At 51.9% G+C, this 15534-nt stretch overlaps 1 protein-coding gene across 1 annotated transcript in view; it reads left to right on the forward strand.

The window, feature by feature from the left end:
- Window positions 1-15534, forward strand: part of LOC116937240 (uncharacterized) — a 78974-nt gene that overhangs the window by 53169 nt on the left and 10271 nt on the right. Inside the window, exons 16-18 of the mRNA XM_076054936.1 lie at window positions 1286-1430; window positions 9250-9368; window positions 12983-13090. Of these exons, the coding sequence (XP_075911051.1) occupies window positions 1286-1430; window positions 9250-9368; window positions 12983-13090 (372 nt within the window). The remainder of the gene's footprint in view (window positions 1-1285; window positions 1431-9249; window positions 9369-12982; window positions 13091-15534) is intronic.

The following is a 15534-nucleotide window of genomic DNA, read 5'->3' on the forward strand; positions in this document are numbered from 1 at the left end:
CTCTCTCTCCCCGCGTCTCTCTCTCTCCCCGTGTCTCTCTCTCCCCGCGTCTCTCTCCGTGTCTCTCTCTCCCCGTGTCTCTCTCTCTCCCCGTGTCTCTCTCTCCCCGTGTCTCTCTCTCCCCGCGTCTCTCTCTCTCCCCGTGTCTCTCTCTCCCCGCGTCTCTCTCTCCGTGTCTCTCTCTCCCCGTGTCTCTCTCTCTCCCCGTGTCTCTCTCTCCCCGTGTCTCTCTCTCTCCCCGTGTCTCTCTCTCCCCGTGTCTCTCTCTCTCCCCGTGTCTCTCTCTCCCCGTGTCTCTCTCTCTCCCCGTGTCTCTCTCTCTCCCCGTCTCTCTCTCTCCGTGTCTCTCTCTCTCCCCGTGTCTCTCCCCGTGTCTCTCTCTCTCCCCGTGTCTCTCTCTCTCCCCGTGTCTCTCTCTCCCCGTGTCTCTCTCTCTCCCCGCGTCTCTCTCTCTCCCCGTGTCTCTCTCTCCCCGTGTCTCTCTCTCCCCGTGTCTCTCTCTCCCCCGCGTCTCTCTCTCCCCGCGTCTCTCTCCCCGTGTCTCTCTCTCCCCGCGTCTCTCTCCGTGTCTCTCTCCCCGTGTCTCTCTCTCTCCCCGTGTCTCTCTCTCCCCGCGTCTCTCTCTCTCCCCGTGTCTCTCTCTCCCCGCGTCTCTCTCCGTGTCTCTCTCTCCCGTGTCTCTCTCTCTCCCCGTGTCTCTCTCTCCCCGTGTCTCTCTCTCCCCGTGTCTCTCTCTCCCCGCGTCTCTCTCTCTCCCCGTGTCTCTCTCTCCCCGCGTCTCTCTCCGTGTCTCCCTCTCCCCGTGGCTCTCTCTCCCCGTGTCTCTCTCTCCCCGTGTCTCTCTCTCTCCCCGTGTCTCTCTCTCCCCGTGTCTCTCTCTCTCCCCGTGTCTTTCTCTCCCCGTGTCTCTCTCTTTCCCCGTGTCTCTCTCTCCCCGTCGTCTCTCTCTCCCCGTCGTCTCTCTCTCCCCGCGTCTCTCTCTCTCCCCGTGTCTTTCTCTCCCCGTGTCTCTCTCTCTCCCCGTGTCTCTCTCTCTCTCTCCCCGTGTCTCTCTCCCCGTGTCTCTCTCTCCCCGTCTCTCTCTCTCCCCCGTGTCTCTCTCTCCCCGTGTCCCTCTCTCCCCGTGTCTCTCTCTCTCTCTCCGCGTGTCTCTCCCCGTGTCTCCTCTCCTCTCTCCCCGTGTCTCTCTCTCTCCCCGTGTCTCTCTCCCCCGTGTCTCTCTCTCCCCGTCTCTCTCTCCCCGTGTCTCTCTCTCCCCGTCGTCTCCCTGTGTGTGCACCTCCAGGCTCCCCGTCTTACCCCCCGGTCCCCGTAGCCACAGCCGTGATGCGTCACTGCAACGTGCCCACGTACACGGTGTTCAGCACGGCCGTGCGCGCTCACACGCCACCCGGACTCGCCACCGGCTGCCCCACCACGCTGCTCACCGGGTGAGCTCAGCGCACACACCCAGACACTCACCCAGAGACACACACACTCACCCACCCAGAGACACACACACCCAGACACTCACCCAGAGACACACACACCCAGACACTCACCCAGAGACACACACACTCACCCAGAGATACACACACACTCACCCACTCACTCACTCAGAGACACACACACACACACACTCACCCAGACACACACACACTCACCCAGAGACACACTCACTCACCCAGAGACACACTCACTCACCCACTCACTCACTCACCCAGAGACACACACACCCAGACACTCACCCAGAGACACACACACACACACTCACCCACTCACTCACCAGAGACACACACACCCAGACACTCACCCAGAGACACACACACCCACACACTCACCCAGAGACACACACACCCAGACACTCACCCACCCAGAGACACACACACCCAGACACTCACCCAGAGACACACACACCCACACACTCACCCAGAGACACACACACCCAGACACTCACCCAGAGACACACACACCCAGACACTCACCCAGAGACACACACACCCAGACACTCACCCAGAGACACACTCACCCACTCACCCACTCACCCACTCACTCACTCACCCACTCACTCACCCACTCACTCACCCACTCACTCACCCACTCACTCACCCACTCACTCACCCACTCACTCACCCATCACCCACCCACACACTCACTCACTCACCCAGAGACACACACACACTCACCCACTCACTCACCCACCCAGGGACACACACACACTCACCCACTCACCCAGAGATACACACACACTCACCCACTCACCCAGAGACACACACACACTCACCCACTCACTCACTCACCCAGAGACACACTCACCCACTCACTCACTCACCCAGAGACACACACACACTCACCCACTCACCCAGAGATACACACACACTCACCCACTCACCCAGACACTCACTCACCCAGAGACACACACACATACTCACTCACTCACCCAGAGATACACACACCCACACACTCACCCAGAGACACACACACACTCACCCACTCACTCACCCAGAGACACACACACTCACTCACCCAGAGACACACACACACTCACCCACTCACTCACTCACCCAGAGATGCACACACACACACTCACCCAGAGACACACACACACTCACCCACTCACCCAGAGACACACACACACTCACCCACTCACTCACCCAGAGACACACACACACACACTCACTCACTCACCCAGAGATACACACACACACTCACCCAGAGACACACACACACTCACCCACTCACTCACTCACCCAGAGACACACACACACACTCATCCACTCACTCACTCACTCACCCAGAGACACACACACTCACCCACTCACCCAGAGACACACACACACCCACTCACTCACTCACTCACCCAGAGACACACTCACTCACCCAGAGACACACACACTCACCCACTCACCCAGAGACACACATACACACCCACTCACTCACTCACTCACCCAGAGACACACATACACACACCCACTCACCCAGAGACACACACACACTCACCCACACACTCACTCACCCAGAGACACACACTCACTCATTCACCCAGAGACTCACTCACTCACCCATACACACACACACTCACCCACACACTCACTCACCCAGAGACACACACACACTCACCCAGAGACACACACCCAGACACTCACCCACTCACCCAGAGACACACACACACTCACCCACTCACTCACTCACCCAGAGATACACACACACACACCCACTCACCCAGAGACACACATACACACACCCACTCACCCAGAGACACACACACACTCACCCACTCACTCACTCACCCAGAGATACACACACCCACTCACCCAGAGACACCACACACTCACCCACTCACTCACCCAGAGACACACACACACTCACCCACTCACTCACCCAGAGATACACACACCCACACACTCACCCAGAGACACACACACACTCACCCACTCACTCACTCACTCAGAGACACACACACACTCACCCACTCACCCAGAGACACACACACACTCACCCACTCACCCAGAGATACACACACACACACATCCACTCACCCAGAGACACACACACACTCACCCAGAGACACACATACACTCACTCACTCACCCAGAGACACACACACACTCACCCACTCACTCACCCAGAGACACACACACTCACTCACCCAGAGACACACACACACTCACCCACACACTCACCCAGAGACACACACACACTCACCCACTCACCCACTCACTCTTCCAGAGACACACACACACTCACCCACTCACTCACTCATCCAGAGATACACACACACACCCACACACTCACCCAGATACACACACACACTCACCCACTCACCCAGAGACACACACACACTCACCCACTCACCCAGAGACACACATACACTCACCCACTCACCCAGAGACACACACACACTCACCCACTCACTCACTCACCCAGAGACACACACAGACACACCCACTCACCCAGAGACACACACACACTCACCCACTCACCCAGAGACACACACACACTCACCCACTCACCCAGAGACACACATACACACACCCACTCACCCAGAGACACACACACACTCACCCACTCACTCACTCACCCAGAGACACACACTCACTCATTCACCCAGAGACTCACTCACTCACCCATACACACACACACTCACCCACACACTCACTCACCCAGAGACACAAACACACTCACCCACTCACACACTCACTCACCCAGAGACACACTCACTCACTCACCCAGAGACACACACACACTCACCCACTCACTCACTCACTCACCCAAAGACACACTCACTCACTTACCCACTCACCCACCCACTCACCCAGAGACACACACACACTCACTCACCCAGAGACACACTCACTCACTCACCCAGAGACACACTCACTCACTCACCCAGAGACACACACACTCACTCACCCAGAGACACACTCACTCACTCACCCAGAGACACACACTCACTCACCCAGAGACACACACACACTCACCCACTCACTCACTCACTCACCCAGAGACACACACTCTCACTCACTCCCCATCTCCCTCTCCCCATCTCCCTCTCCCCATCTCCCTCTCCCCATCTCTCTCTCCCTCTCTCTCCCCCTCTCCCATCTCTCTCTCCCCATCTCTCTCTCCCCATCTCTTCTCCCCATCTCTTTCTCCCCATCTCTCTCTCCCCATCTCTCTCTCCCCATCTCTCTCTCCCCATCTCTCTCCCCCATCTCTCTTTCCCATCTCTCTCCCCATCTCTCTCCCCATCTCCCTCTCCTCATCTCTCTCTCTCACCTCTCTCTCCCCATCTCTCTCTCCCATCTCTCTCTCCCCATCTCTCTCTCCCCATCTCTTTCTCCCCATCTCTCTCTCCCCATCTCTCTCTCCCCATCTCTCTCTCCCCATCTCTCTCTCCCCATCTCTCTCTCCCCATCTCTCTGTCCCTCCCCATCTCTCTCTTTCCATCTCTCTCTCTCCCCATCTCCCTCTCCCCATCTCTCTCTCCCTATCTCTCTCCCTATCTCTCCCCTATCTCCCTCTCCCCATCTCCCTCTCCCCATCTCCCTCTCCCCATCTCTCTCTCCATTTCTCTCTCTCCCCATCTCCCTCTCTCCCATCTCTCTCTCCCATCTCTCTCTCCATCTCTCTCTCCCCATCTCCCTCTCCCCATCTCTCTCTCCCCATCTCCCTCTCCCCATTTCTCTCTCTCTCCCCATCTCCCTCCCCCATCTCTCTCCATCTCCCTCTCCTTCTTCCCATCTCCCTCTCCCCATCTCCCTCTCCCCATCTCCCTCTCCCCATCTCCCTCTCCCCATCTCTCTCTCCCCATCTCTCTCTCCCCATTCTCTCTCCCCATCTCCCTCTCCCCATCTCTCTCTCCCCATCTCTCTCTCCCCATCTCTCTCTCCCCATCTCTCTCTCCCCATCTCTTTTCCCATCTCTCTCTCCCCATCTCCCTCTCCTTCTCCCCATCTCCTCTCCCCATCTCTCTCTCCCCATCTCCCTCTCCTTCTCCCCATCTCTCTCTCCATCTCTCTCTTTCCCCATCTCTCTCTCCCCATCTCTCTCTCCCCATCTCTCTCTCCTCCCCATCTCTCTCTCCATCTCTCTCTTTCCCCATCTCTCTTCCCATCTCTCTCTCCCCATCTCTCTCTCCCATCTCTCTCCCCATCTCTCTCTCCCCATCTCTCTCTCTCCCCCATCTCTCTCTCCCCATCTCTCTCTCCCCATCTCTCTCTCCCCATCTATCTGTCCCTCTCCCCATCTCTCTCTCCCCATCTCTCTCTCCCCATCTCTCTCGCCATCTCCCTCTCCCCATCTCTCTCTCCCCATCTCTCTCTCCCCATCTCTCTCTCCCATCTCCCTCTCCCCATCTCTCTCTCTCCCCATCTCTCTCTCCCCATCTCTCTCCCCATCTCCCTCCCCATCTCTCTCTCCATCTCTCTCTCCCATCTCTCTCCCCATCTCTCTCTCCCCATCTCTCTCTCCCCATCTCTCTCTCTCTTCTCCCCATCTCTCTCTCCCCATCTCCTTCTCCCCATCTCTCTCTCTCCCCATCTCTCTCCCCATCTCTCTCTCCCCATCTCTCTCTTCCCATCTCTCTCTCTCCATCTCTCTCTCTCTCCCCATCTCTCCCCCATCTCCCTCTCCCCATCTCTCTCTCCCCATCTCTCCCTCTCCCCATCTCTCTCTCCCCATCTCCCTCTCCCCATCTCCTCCCCATCTCTCTCTCTCCATCTCCTCTCCTTCTCCCCATCTCTCTCCCCATCTCCCTCTCCCCATCTCTCTCTCCCCATCTCTCTCTCTCTCCCCATCTCTCTCTCTCCATCTCTCCCTCTCCCCATCTCTCTCCCCCCATCTCTCTCTCTCCCCATCTCTCTCTCTCCATCTCTCCCTCTCCCCATCTCTCCCCCCCATCTCCCTGTCCTCCCCATCTCTCTCCCCCATCTCTCTCTCCATCTCTCTCTCTCCCCCATCTCTCTCTCCCCATCTCTCTCCCCCATCTCTCTCCCCATCTCTCCCCATCTCTCTCCCCATCTCTCTCCCCATCTCTCTCTCTCCATCTCTCTCTCCCCAACTCCCTCTCCCCATCTCTCTCTCCCCATCTCTCTCTCCCCAACTCCCTCTCCCCATCTCTCTCAACCCAACTCCCTCTCCCCATCTCTCTCCCCATCTCTCTCTCCCCATCTCTCTCTCCCCATCTCCCTCTCCCCATCTCCCTCTCCCCATCTCCCTCTCCCCATCTCTCTCTCCCCATCTCTCTCTCTCCATCTCTCTCTCTCCCCATCTCTTTCCCCTCTCTCCCCCATCTCCCTCTCCCCATCTCTCTCTCCCATCTCTCTCCCCATCTCTCTCCCCATCTCTCTCTCCCATCTCTCTCTCCCCATCTCTCTCCCCATCTCCCTCTCCCCATCTCCTCTCCCCATCTCCCTCTCTCCATCTCCCTCTCCCCATCTCCCTCTCCCCATCTCTCCCTCTCCCCATCTCTCTCTCTCCCATCTCTCTCTCCCCATCTCCCATCCCTCTCTCCCCATCTCTTCTCCCCATCCCCTCTCTCCCCATCTCTCTCCCCATCTCTCTCTCTCCCCATCTCTCTCCCCATCTCTCTCTCTCTCCCATCTCTCTCCCCATCTCTCTCTCCCCATCTCTCTCCCCATCTCCCTCTCCCCATCTCTCTCTCTCTCCCATCCCTCTCCCCATCTCTCTCTCCCCATCTCTCTCCCCTTCTCTCTCTCCCCATCTCTCTCCCCATCTCCCTCTCCCCATCTCTCTCCCCATCTCCCTCTCCCCATCTCTCTCCCCATCTCTCTCTCCCCCATCTCTCTCTCCCCATCTCCCTCTCTCTCTCCCCATCTCTCTCTCCCCATCTCCCTCTCCCCATCTCTCTCTCCCCATCTCCCTCTCCCCATCTCTCTCTCCCCATCTCCCTCTCTCTCTCCCTCCCCATCTCTCTCTCCATCTCCCTCTCCCCATCTCTCTCCCCATCTCCCTCTCCCCATCTCTCTCCCCATCTCCCTCTCCCCATCTCTCTCCCCATCTCTCTCTCCCCATCTCCCTCTCCCCATCTCTCTCTCCCCATCTCCCTCTCTCTCCCCATCTCTCTCTCCCATCTCCCTCTCCCCATCTCTCTCTCCCCATCTCCCTCTCTCTCTCCCCATCTCTCTCTCCCCATCTCTCTCCCCATCTCTCTCCCCATCTCCCTCTCCCCATCTCTCTCTCTCCCTCTCTCTCTCTCCCTCTCCCCATCTCCCTCTCCCCATCTCTCTCTCCCCCATCTCTCTCCCCATCTCTCTCTCCCCTCTCTCTCTCTCCCTCTCCCCATCTCTCTCTCCCCATCTCTCTCTCCCCATCTCTCTCCCCATCTCTCTCTCCCAATCTCTCTTCTCCCATCTCTCTCTCTCCCCATCTCTCTCTCCCCATCTCTCTCTTCCCCATCTCTCTCTCTCCCCATCTCTCTCTCTCCCCATCTCTCTCTCCCCATCTCTCTCTCTCCCCATCTCTCTCTCCCCATCTCTCTCTCTCCCTCTCCCATCTCTCTCTCCCCATCTCTCTCCCCATCTCGTCTCTCCCCATCTCTCTCTCCTCCCCAATCTCCCTCTCCCCATCTCTCTCTCTCCCCATCTCCCTCTCCCCATCTCTCTCTCCCCATCCCTCTCCCCATCTCTCTCTCCCCATCTCTCTCCCCATCTCTCTCTCCCCATCTCCTCCCCATCTCCCTCTCCCATCTCTCCCATCTCCCTCTCCCCATCTCTCTCCCCATCTCTCTCTCCCCATCTCTCTCTCCCCATCTCTCTCTCCCATCCCCTCTCCCTCTCTCTCTCCCCATCTCTCTCTCCCCATCTCCCTCTCCCCATCTCTCTCTCCCCATCTCCCTCTCCCCATCTCTCTCTCCCCATCTCCCTCTCTCTCTCCTTCCCCATCTCTCTCTCTCCATCTCCCTCTCCCCATCTCTCTCCCCATCTCCCTCTCCCCATCTCTCTCCCCATCTCCCTCTCCCCATCTCTCTCCCCATCTCTCTCTCCCCATCTCCCTCTCCCCATCTCTCTCTCCCATCTCCCTCTCTCTCTCCCCCATCTCTCTCTCCCCCATCTCCCTCTCCCCATCTCTCTCTCCCCATCTCCCTCTCTCTCTCCCCATCTCTCTCTCCCCATCTCTCTCCCCATCTCTCTCCCCATCTCCCTCTCCCCATCTCTCTCTCTCCCTCTCTCTCTCTCCCTCTCCCCATCTCCCTCTCCCCATCTCTCTCTCCCCATCTCTCTCCCCATCTCTCTCTCTCCCTCTCTCCCTCTCTCTCTCTCCCTCTCCCCATCTCTCTCTCCCCATCTCTCTCCCCATCTCTCTCTCCCAATCTCTCTCTCTCCATCTCTCTCTCTCCCCATCTCTCTCTCTCCCCATCTCTCTCTCTCCCCATCTCTCTCTCCCCATCTCTCTCTCTCCCCATCTCTCTCTCTCCCCCATCTCTCTCTCCCCATCTCTCTCTCTCCCCATCTCTCTCTCTCCCCATCTCTCTCTCCCCATCTCTCTCTCTCCCTCTCCCCATCTCTCTCTCCCCATCTCTCTCCCCATCTCTGTCTCCCCATCTCTCTCTCTCCCCATCTCCCTCTCCCCATCTCTCTCTCTCCCATCTCTCTCTCCCCATCTCTCTCTCTCCCCATCTCCCTCTCCCCATCTCTCTCTCTCCCCATCTCTCTCTCCCCATCTCTCTCTTTCCCAATCTCTCTCTCCCCATCTCCCTCTCTCCCTCTCCCTCTCTCTCTCTCCCTCTCCCCGCGTCTCTCTCCCCAGGTCCCACCACTCCGTCTATCACCACATGCTGGATCTGAACCCATGTGACCTCAGCTCAGACTGCTCCCGAAGTACAACGCCACACAGTACCCAGTCGCTCCCAAGTACTCACAGCACAGGTACTTTCAGCAGAGATACACAGATATACACAGAGAAATATATAGAGACTCTACATATAGATACACAGAGATACACAGAGATACATAGAGATATATATAGAGACTCTATGTAGAGATACGCAGAGATACACAGAGATACATAGAGATTTACACGGAAATATATAGACTCTACGTAGAGATACACAGACATACACAGAGATATACAGAGAAATATATAGAGACTCTACGTAGAGATACACAGACATACACAGAGATATACAGAGAAATATATAGAGACTACATAGAGATACACAGAGATACACAGACATACACAGATATAGAGACTCTACGTAGAGATACACAGAGATACATAGAGATTTACACAGAAATATATAGAGACTCTACGTAGAGATACGCAGAGATACACAGACATACACAGATATATATATATATAGATACTCTACATATAGATACACAGAGATACACAGAGATACATAGAGATATACACAGAAATATATAGAGACTCTACGTAGAGATACACAGAGATACACAGACATACACAGATATATAGAGAGACTCTACGTAGAGATACACAGAGATACACAGATATAGAGACTCTACATATAGATACACAGAGATACATAGAGATATACAGAGAAATATGTAGAGACTCTACATAGAGATACGCAGAGATACACAGACATACACAGATATATATAGAGACTCTACGTAGAGATACACAGAGATACACAGACATACACAGATATCTATAGAGACTCTACTTAGAGATACACAGAGATACACAAAGATACATGGAGACCTATAGAAATACATAGAGATTCATAGAGACTCAGAGATACATAGAGATTCCTAGAGATACATAGAGACTCATAGAAATACATAGAGATACATAGAGACTCATAGAGATGCATAGAGACTCAAAGAGACTCAGAGATAGATAGAGACTCATAGAAATACATAGAGATACATAGAGACTCATAGAGACTCATGGAGATACATAGAGATACATAGAGATTCATAGAGACTCATAGAGATACATAGAGACCCATAGAAACACATAGAGATTCATAGAGACTCATAGAGATACGTAGATACATAGAGACCCATAGAAATGCATAGAGATACATAGAGACTCATAGAGATACTCAGAGATACATAGAGACTTATAGAGATTCCTAGAGATACATAGAGACTCATAGAAATACATAGAGATACATAGAGACTCATAGAGATGCATAGAGACTCAAAGAGACTCAGAGATAGATAGAGACTCATAGAAATACATAGAGATACATAGAGACTCATAGAGACTCATGGAGATACATAGAGATACATAGAGATTCATAGAGACTCATAGAGATACATAGAGACCCATAGAAACACATAGAGATTCATAGAGACTCATAGAGATACGTAGATACATAGAGACCCATAGAAATGCATAGAGATACATAGAGACTCATAGAGATGCATAGAGACTCATAGAGATACATAGAGATACATAGAGACTCAAAGAGACTCATAGAGATGCATAGAGACTCAAAGAGACTCAGAGATAGATAGAGACTCATAGAAATACATAGAGATACATAGAGACTCATAGAGACTCATGGAGATACATAGAGATACATAGAGATTCATAGAGATACATAGAGACCCATAGAAACACATAGAGATTCATAGAGACTCAGAGATACGTAGATACATAGAGACCCATAGAAATGCATAGAGATACATAGAGACTCAGAGATACATAGAGATTCATAGAGATACATAGAGACTCAGAGATTCATAGAGACTCAGAGATACATAGACATTCATAGAGACTCAGAGATACATAGAGACTCATAGAAATACATAGAGATTCATAAAGACTCAGAGATACATAGAGACTCATGGAGATACATAGAGATACATAGAGATACAGAGATACATAGAGATACATAGAGACTCATAGAGATACATAGACTCATAGAGATACTCAGAGATACATAGAGACTCATAGAGATACATATAGACTCATAGAGATACATAGAGATACATAGAGACTCATAGAGATACATAGAGACTCAGAGATACATAGAGACTCATAGAAATACATAGAGATACATAGAGACACAGAGATACATAGAGACTCAGAGATACATAGAGACTCATAGAGATACTCAGAGATTCATAGAGACTCATAGAGATACATAGAGATTCATAGAGACTCAGAGATACATAGAGACTCATGGAGATACATAGAGATTCATAGTGACTCAGAGATACATAGAGACTCGTAGAGATACATAGAGATACATAGACTCATAGAGATACATAGAGATTCATAGAGACTCATAGAGATACATACATGCTCTTAGAGATACATAGAGACTCAGAGATACATAGAGACTCATAGAGACTCAGAGATACATAGAGATGCATAGAGATACATAGATACTCATAGAGACTCATAGAGATTCATAGAGATACATAGAGACTCAGAGATACATAGAGGCTCATAGAGACTCAGAGATACATAGAGACTCATAGAGATACATAGATGCTCATAGAGACTCATAGAGATACATATAGACTCAGAGATACATAGAGACTCATGGAGATACATAGAGATACATAGAGATACATAGAGATACATAGAGACTCATAGAGATACATAGAGATACATAGAGATACATGGATATACATAGAGATACAGAGAGATACATAGAGACTCATAGATATACATAGAGACTCATAGAGATACATAGAGATTCATAGAGACTCATAGAGATACATAGAGATACATAGAGATGCATAGATATACATAGAGACTCAGAGATACATAGAGACTCATAGAGACTCATGGAGATACATAGAGATACATAGAGATTCATAGAGATACATAGAGACTCAGATATACATAGAGATACAGAGATACATAGAGATTCATAGAGATTAATAGAGACTCATAGAAATACATAGAGATTAATAGAGACTCATAGAGATACATAGAGATACATAGAGACTCATAGAGATGCATAGAGACTCAAAGAGACTCAGAGATACATAGAGACCCATAGAGACTCAAAGATACACAGAAACTCAGAGATAGATAGAGACTCATAGAAATACATAGAGATACATAGAGATACATAGAGACTCATAGAGACTCATGGAGATACATAGAGATACATAGAGATTCATAGAGATACATAGAGACGCATAGATATACATAGAGATACAGAGAGATACATAGAGACTCATAGATATACATAGAGACTCATAGAGATACATAGAGACTCATAGAGATACATAGAGATACATATAGATACATATAGACTCATAGATATACATAGAGACTCATAGAGATACATAGAGACTCATAGAGACTCATGGAGATACATAGAGATACATAGAGATTCATAGAGATACATAGAGACTCATAGATATGCATAGAGATACAGAGATACATAGAGATTCATAGAGATTAATAGAGACTCATAGAGATACATAGAGATACATAGAGATTCATAGAGACTCATAGAGATAAATAGAGATACATAGAGACTCATGGAGACTTGTTCACACCTCATCTCCCCCCCCCTCTCCACCCCCTCTCCCCCATCTAGGCTCGTTTGGCAGTGTGGGTGGAGGTGGAGTGAAACCCGGCAGGATACGAATCCGAATCCCTTCCAGCCACTCGCTCCCACATACCAACACCGCCACACGTAACCTTGGTGATGACCTTCAAGTACCACTCACACCTACCACTCACATACCAACACCGCCACACGTAACCCTGGTGACGATGGCCTTCAAGTACCACTTACACCTACCACTCACATACCAACACCGCCACACGTAACCTTGGTGATAACCTTCAAGTACCACTCACACCTACCACTCACATATAAACACCGCCACACGTAACCCTGGTGATAACCTTCAAGTACCACTCACACCTACCACTCACATACCAACACCGCCACACGTAACCTTGGTGATAACCTTCAAGTACCACTCACACCTACCACTCGCATACCAACACCGCCACACGTAACCTTGGTGATAACCTTCAAGTACCACTCACACCTACCACTCACATATAAACACCGCCACACGTAAGCCTGGTGATGACCTTCAAGTACCACTCACACCTACCACTCACATACCAACACCGCCACACGTAAGCCTGGTGATGACCTTCAAGTACCACTCACACCTACCACTCACATACCAACACCGCCACACGTAACCCTGGTGACGATAGCCTTCAAGTACCACTCACACCTACCACTCACATACCAACACCGCCACACATAACCTTGGTGATGACCTTCAAGTACCACTCACACCTACCACTCACATACCAACACCGCCACACGTAACCTTGGTGATAACCTTCAAGTACCACTCACACCTACCACTCACATACCAACACCGCCACACGTAACCCTAGTGATAGCCTTCAAGTACCACTCACACCTACCACTCACATACCAACACCGCCACACGTAACCTTGGTGATAACCTTCAAGTACCACTCACACCTACCACTCACATACCAACACCGCCACACGTAACCTTGGTGATGACCTTCAAGTACCACTCACACCTACCACTCACATACCAACACCGCCACACGTAACCCTGGTGATAGCCTTCAAGTACCAATCACACCTACCACTCACATACCAACACCGCCACACGTAACCCTGGTGACGATAGCCTTCAAGTACCACTCACACCTACCACTCACATACCAACACCGCCACACGTAACCCTGGTGATAGCCTTCAAGTACCACTCACACCTACCACTCACATACCAACACCGCCACACGTAACCCTGGTGACGATAGCCTTCAAGTACCACTCACACCTACCACTCACATACCAACACCGCCACACGTAACCTTGGTGATGACCTTCAAGTACCACTCACACCTACCACTCACATACCAACACCGCCACACGTAACCTTGGTGATAACCTTCAAGTACCACTCACACCTACCACTCACATACCAACACCGCCACACGTAACCCTAGTGATAGCCTTCAAGTACCACTCACACCTACCACTCACATACCAACACCGCCACACGTAACCTTGGTGATAACCTTCAAGTACCACTCACACCTACCACTCACATACCAACACCGCCACACGTAACCTTGGTGATGACCTTCAAGTACCACTCACACCTACCACTCACATACCAACACCGCCACACGTAACCCTGGTGATAGCCTTCAAGTACCACTCACACCTACCACTCACATACCAACACCGCCACACGTAACCCTGGTGACGATAGCCTTCAAGTACCACTCACACCTACCACTCACATACCAACACCGCCACACGTAACCCTGGTGATAGCCTTCAAGTACCACTCACACCTACCACTCACATACCAACACCGCCACACGTAACCCTGGTGACGATGGCCTTCAAGTACCACTCACACCTACCACTCACATACCAACACCGCCACACGTAACCCTGGTGACGATAGCCTTCAAGTACCACTCACACCTACCACTCGCATACCAACACCGTCACACGTAACCCTGGTGACGATAGCCTTCAAGTACCACTCACACCTACCACTCACATACCAACACCGCCACACGTAACCCTGGTGACGATAGCCTTCAAGTACCACTCACACCTACCACTCGCATACCAACACCGTCACATACCTACTACACACATACCACTCATCACACTCACATACCACCTCCCACCTACCCTACCCAACCCACCGCACCATCCGTTCTCCGTGTTGGTGAATGTGTCTGGAATGACGCCACGACCCTCAACATCAACACCACCCTCCTCCTCTTCCCCGTGTCTCTCTCTCCCCGTGTCTCTCTCTCTCCCCGTGTCTCTCTCCCCGTGTCTCTCTCTCCCCGTGCCTCTCTCCCCGTGTCTCTCTCTCCCGTGTCTCTCTCTCCCCGTGTCTCTCTCTCCCCGTGTCTCTCTCTCCCCGTGTCTCTCTCTCCCCGTGTCTCTCTCTCCCCGTGTCCTCTCTCCCCGTGTCTCTCTCCCCGTGTCTTCTCTCTCCCCGTGTCTCTCTCTCCCCGTGTCTGTCTCTCCCCGTGTCTCTCTCTCGCCGTGTCTCTCTCCCCGTGTGTCTCTCTCTCCCCGTGTCTCTCTCTCCCCGTGTCTCTCTC

The sequence above is a fragment of the Petromyzon marinus genome, chromosome 68 (assembly GCF_048934315.1).
Source record: "Petromyzon marinus isolate PM22_M1 ecotype Great Lakes invasive population chromosome 68, UKy_Petmar_22M1.pri1.0, whole genome shotgun sequence".
NCBI lineage: Eukaryota > Metazoa > Chordata > Hyperoartia > Petromyzontiformes > Petromyzontidae > Petromyzon > Petromyzon marinus.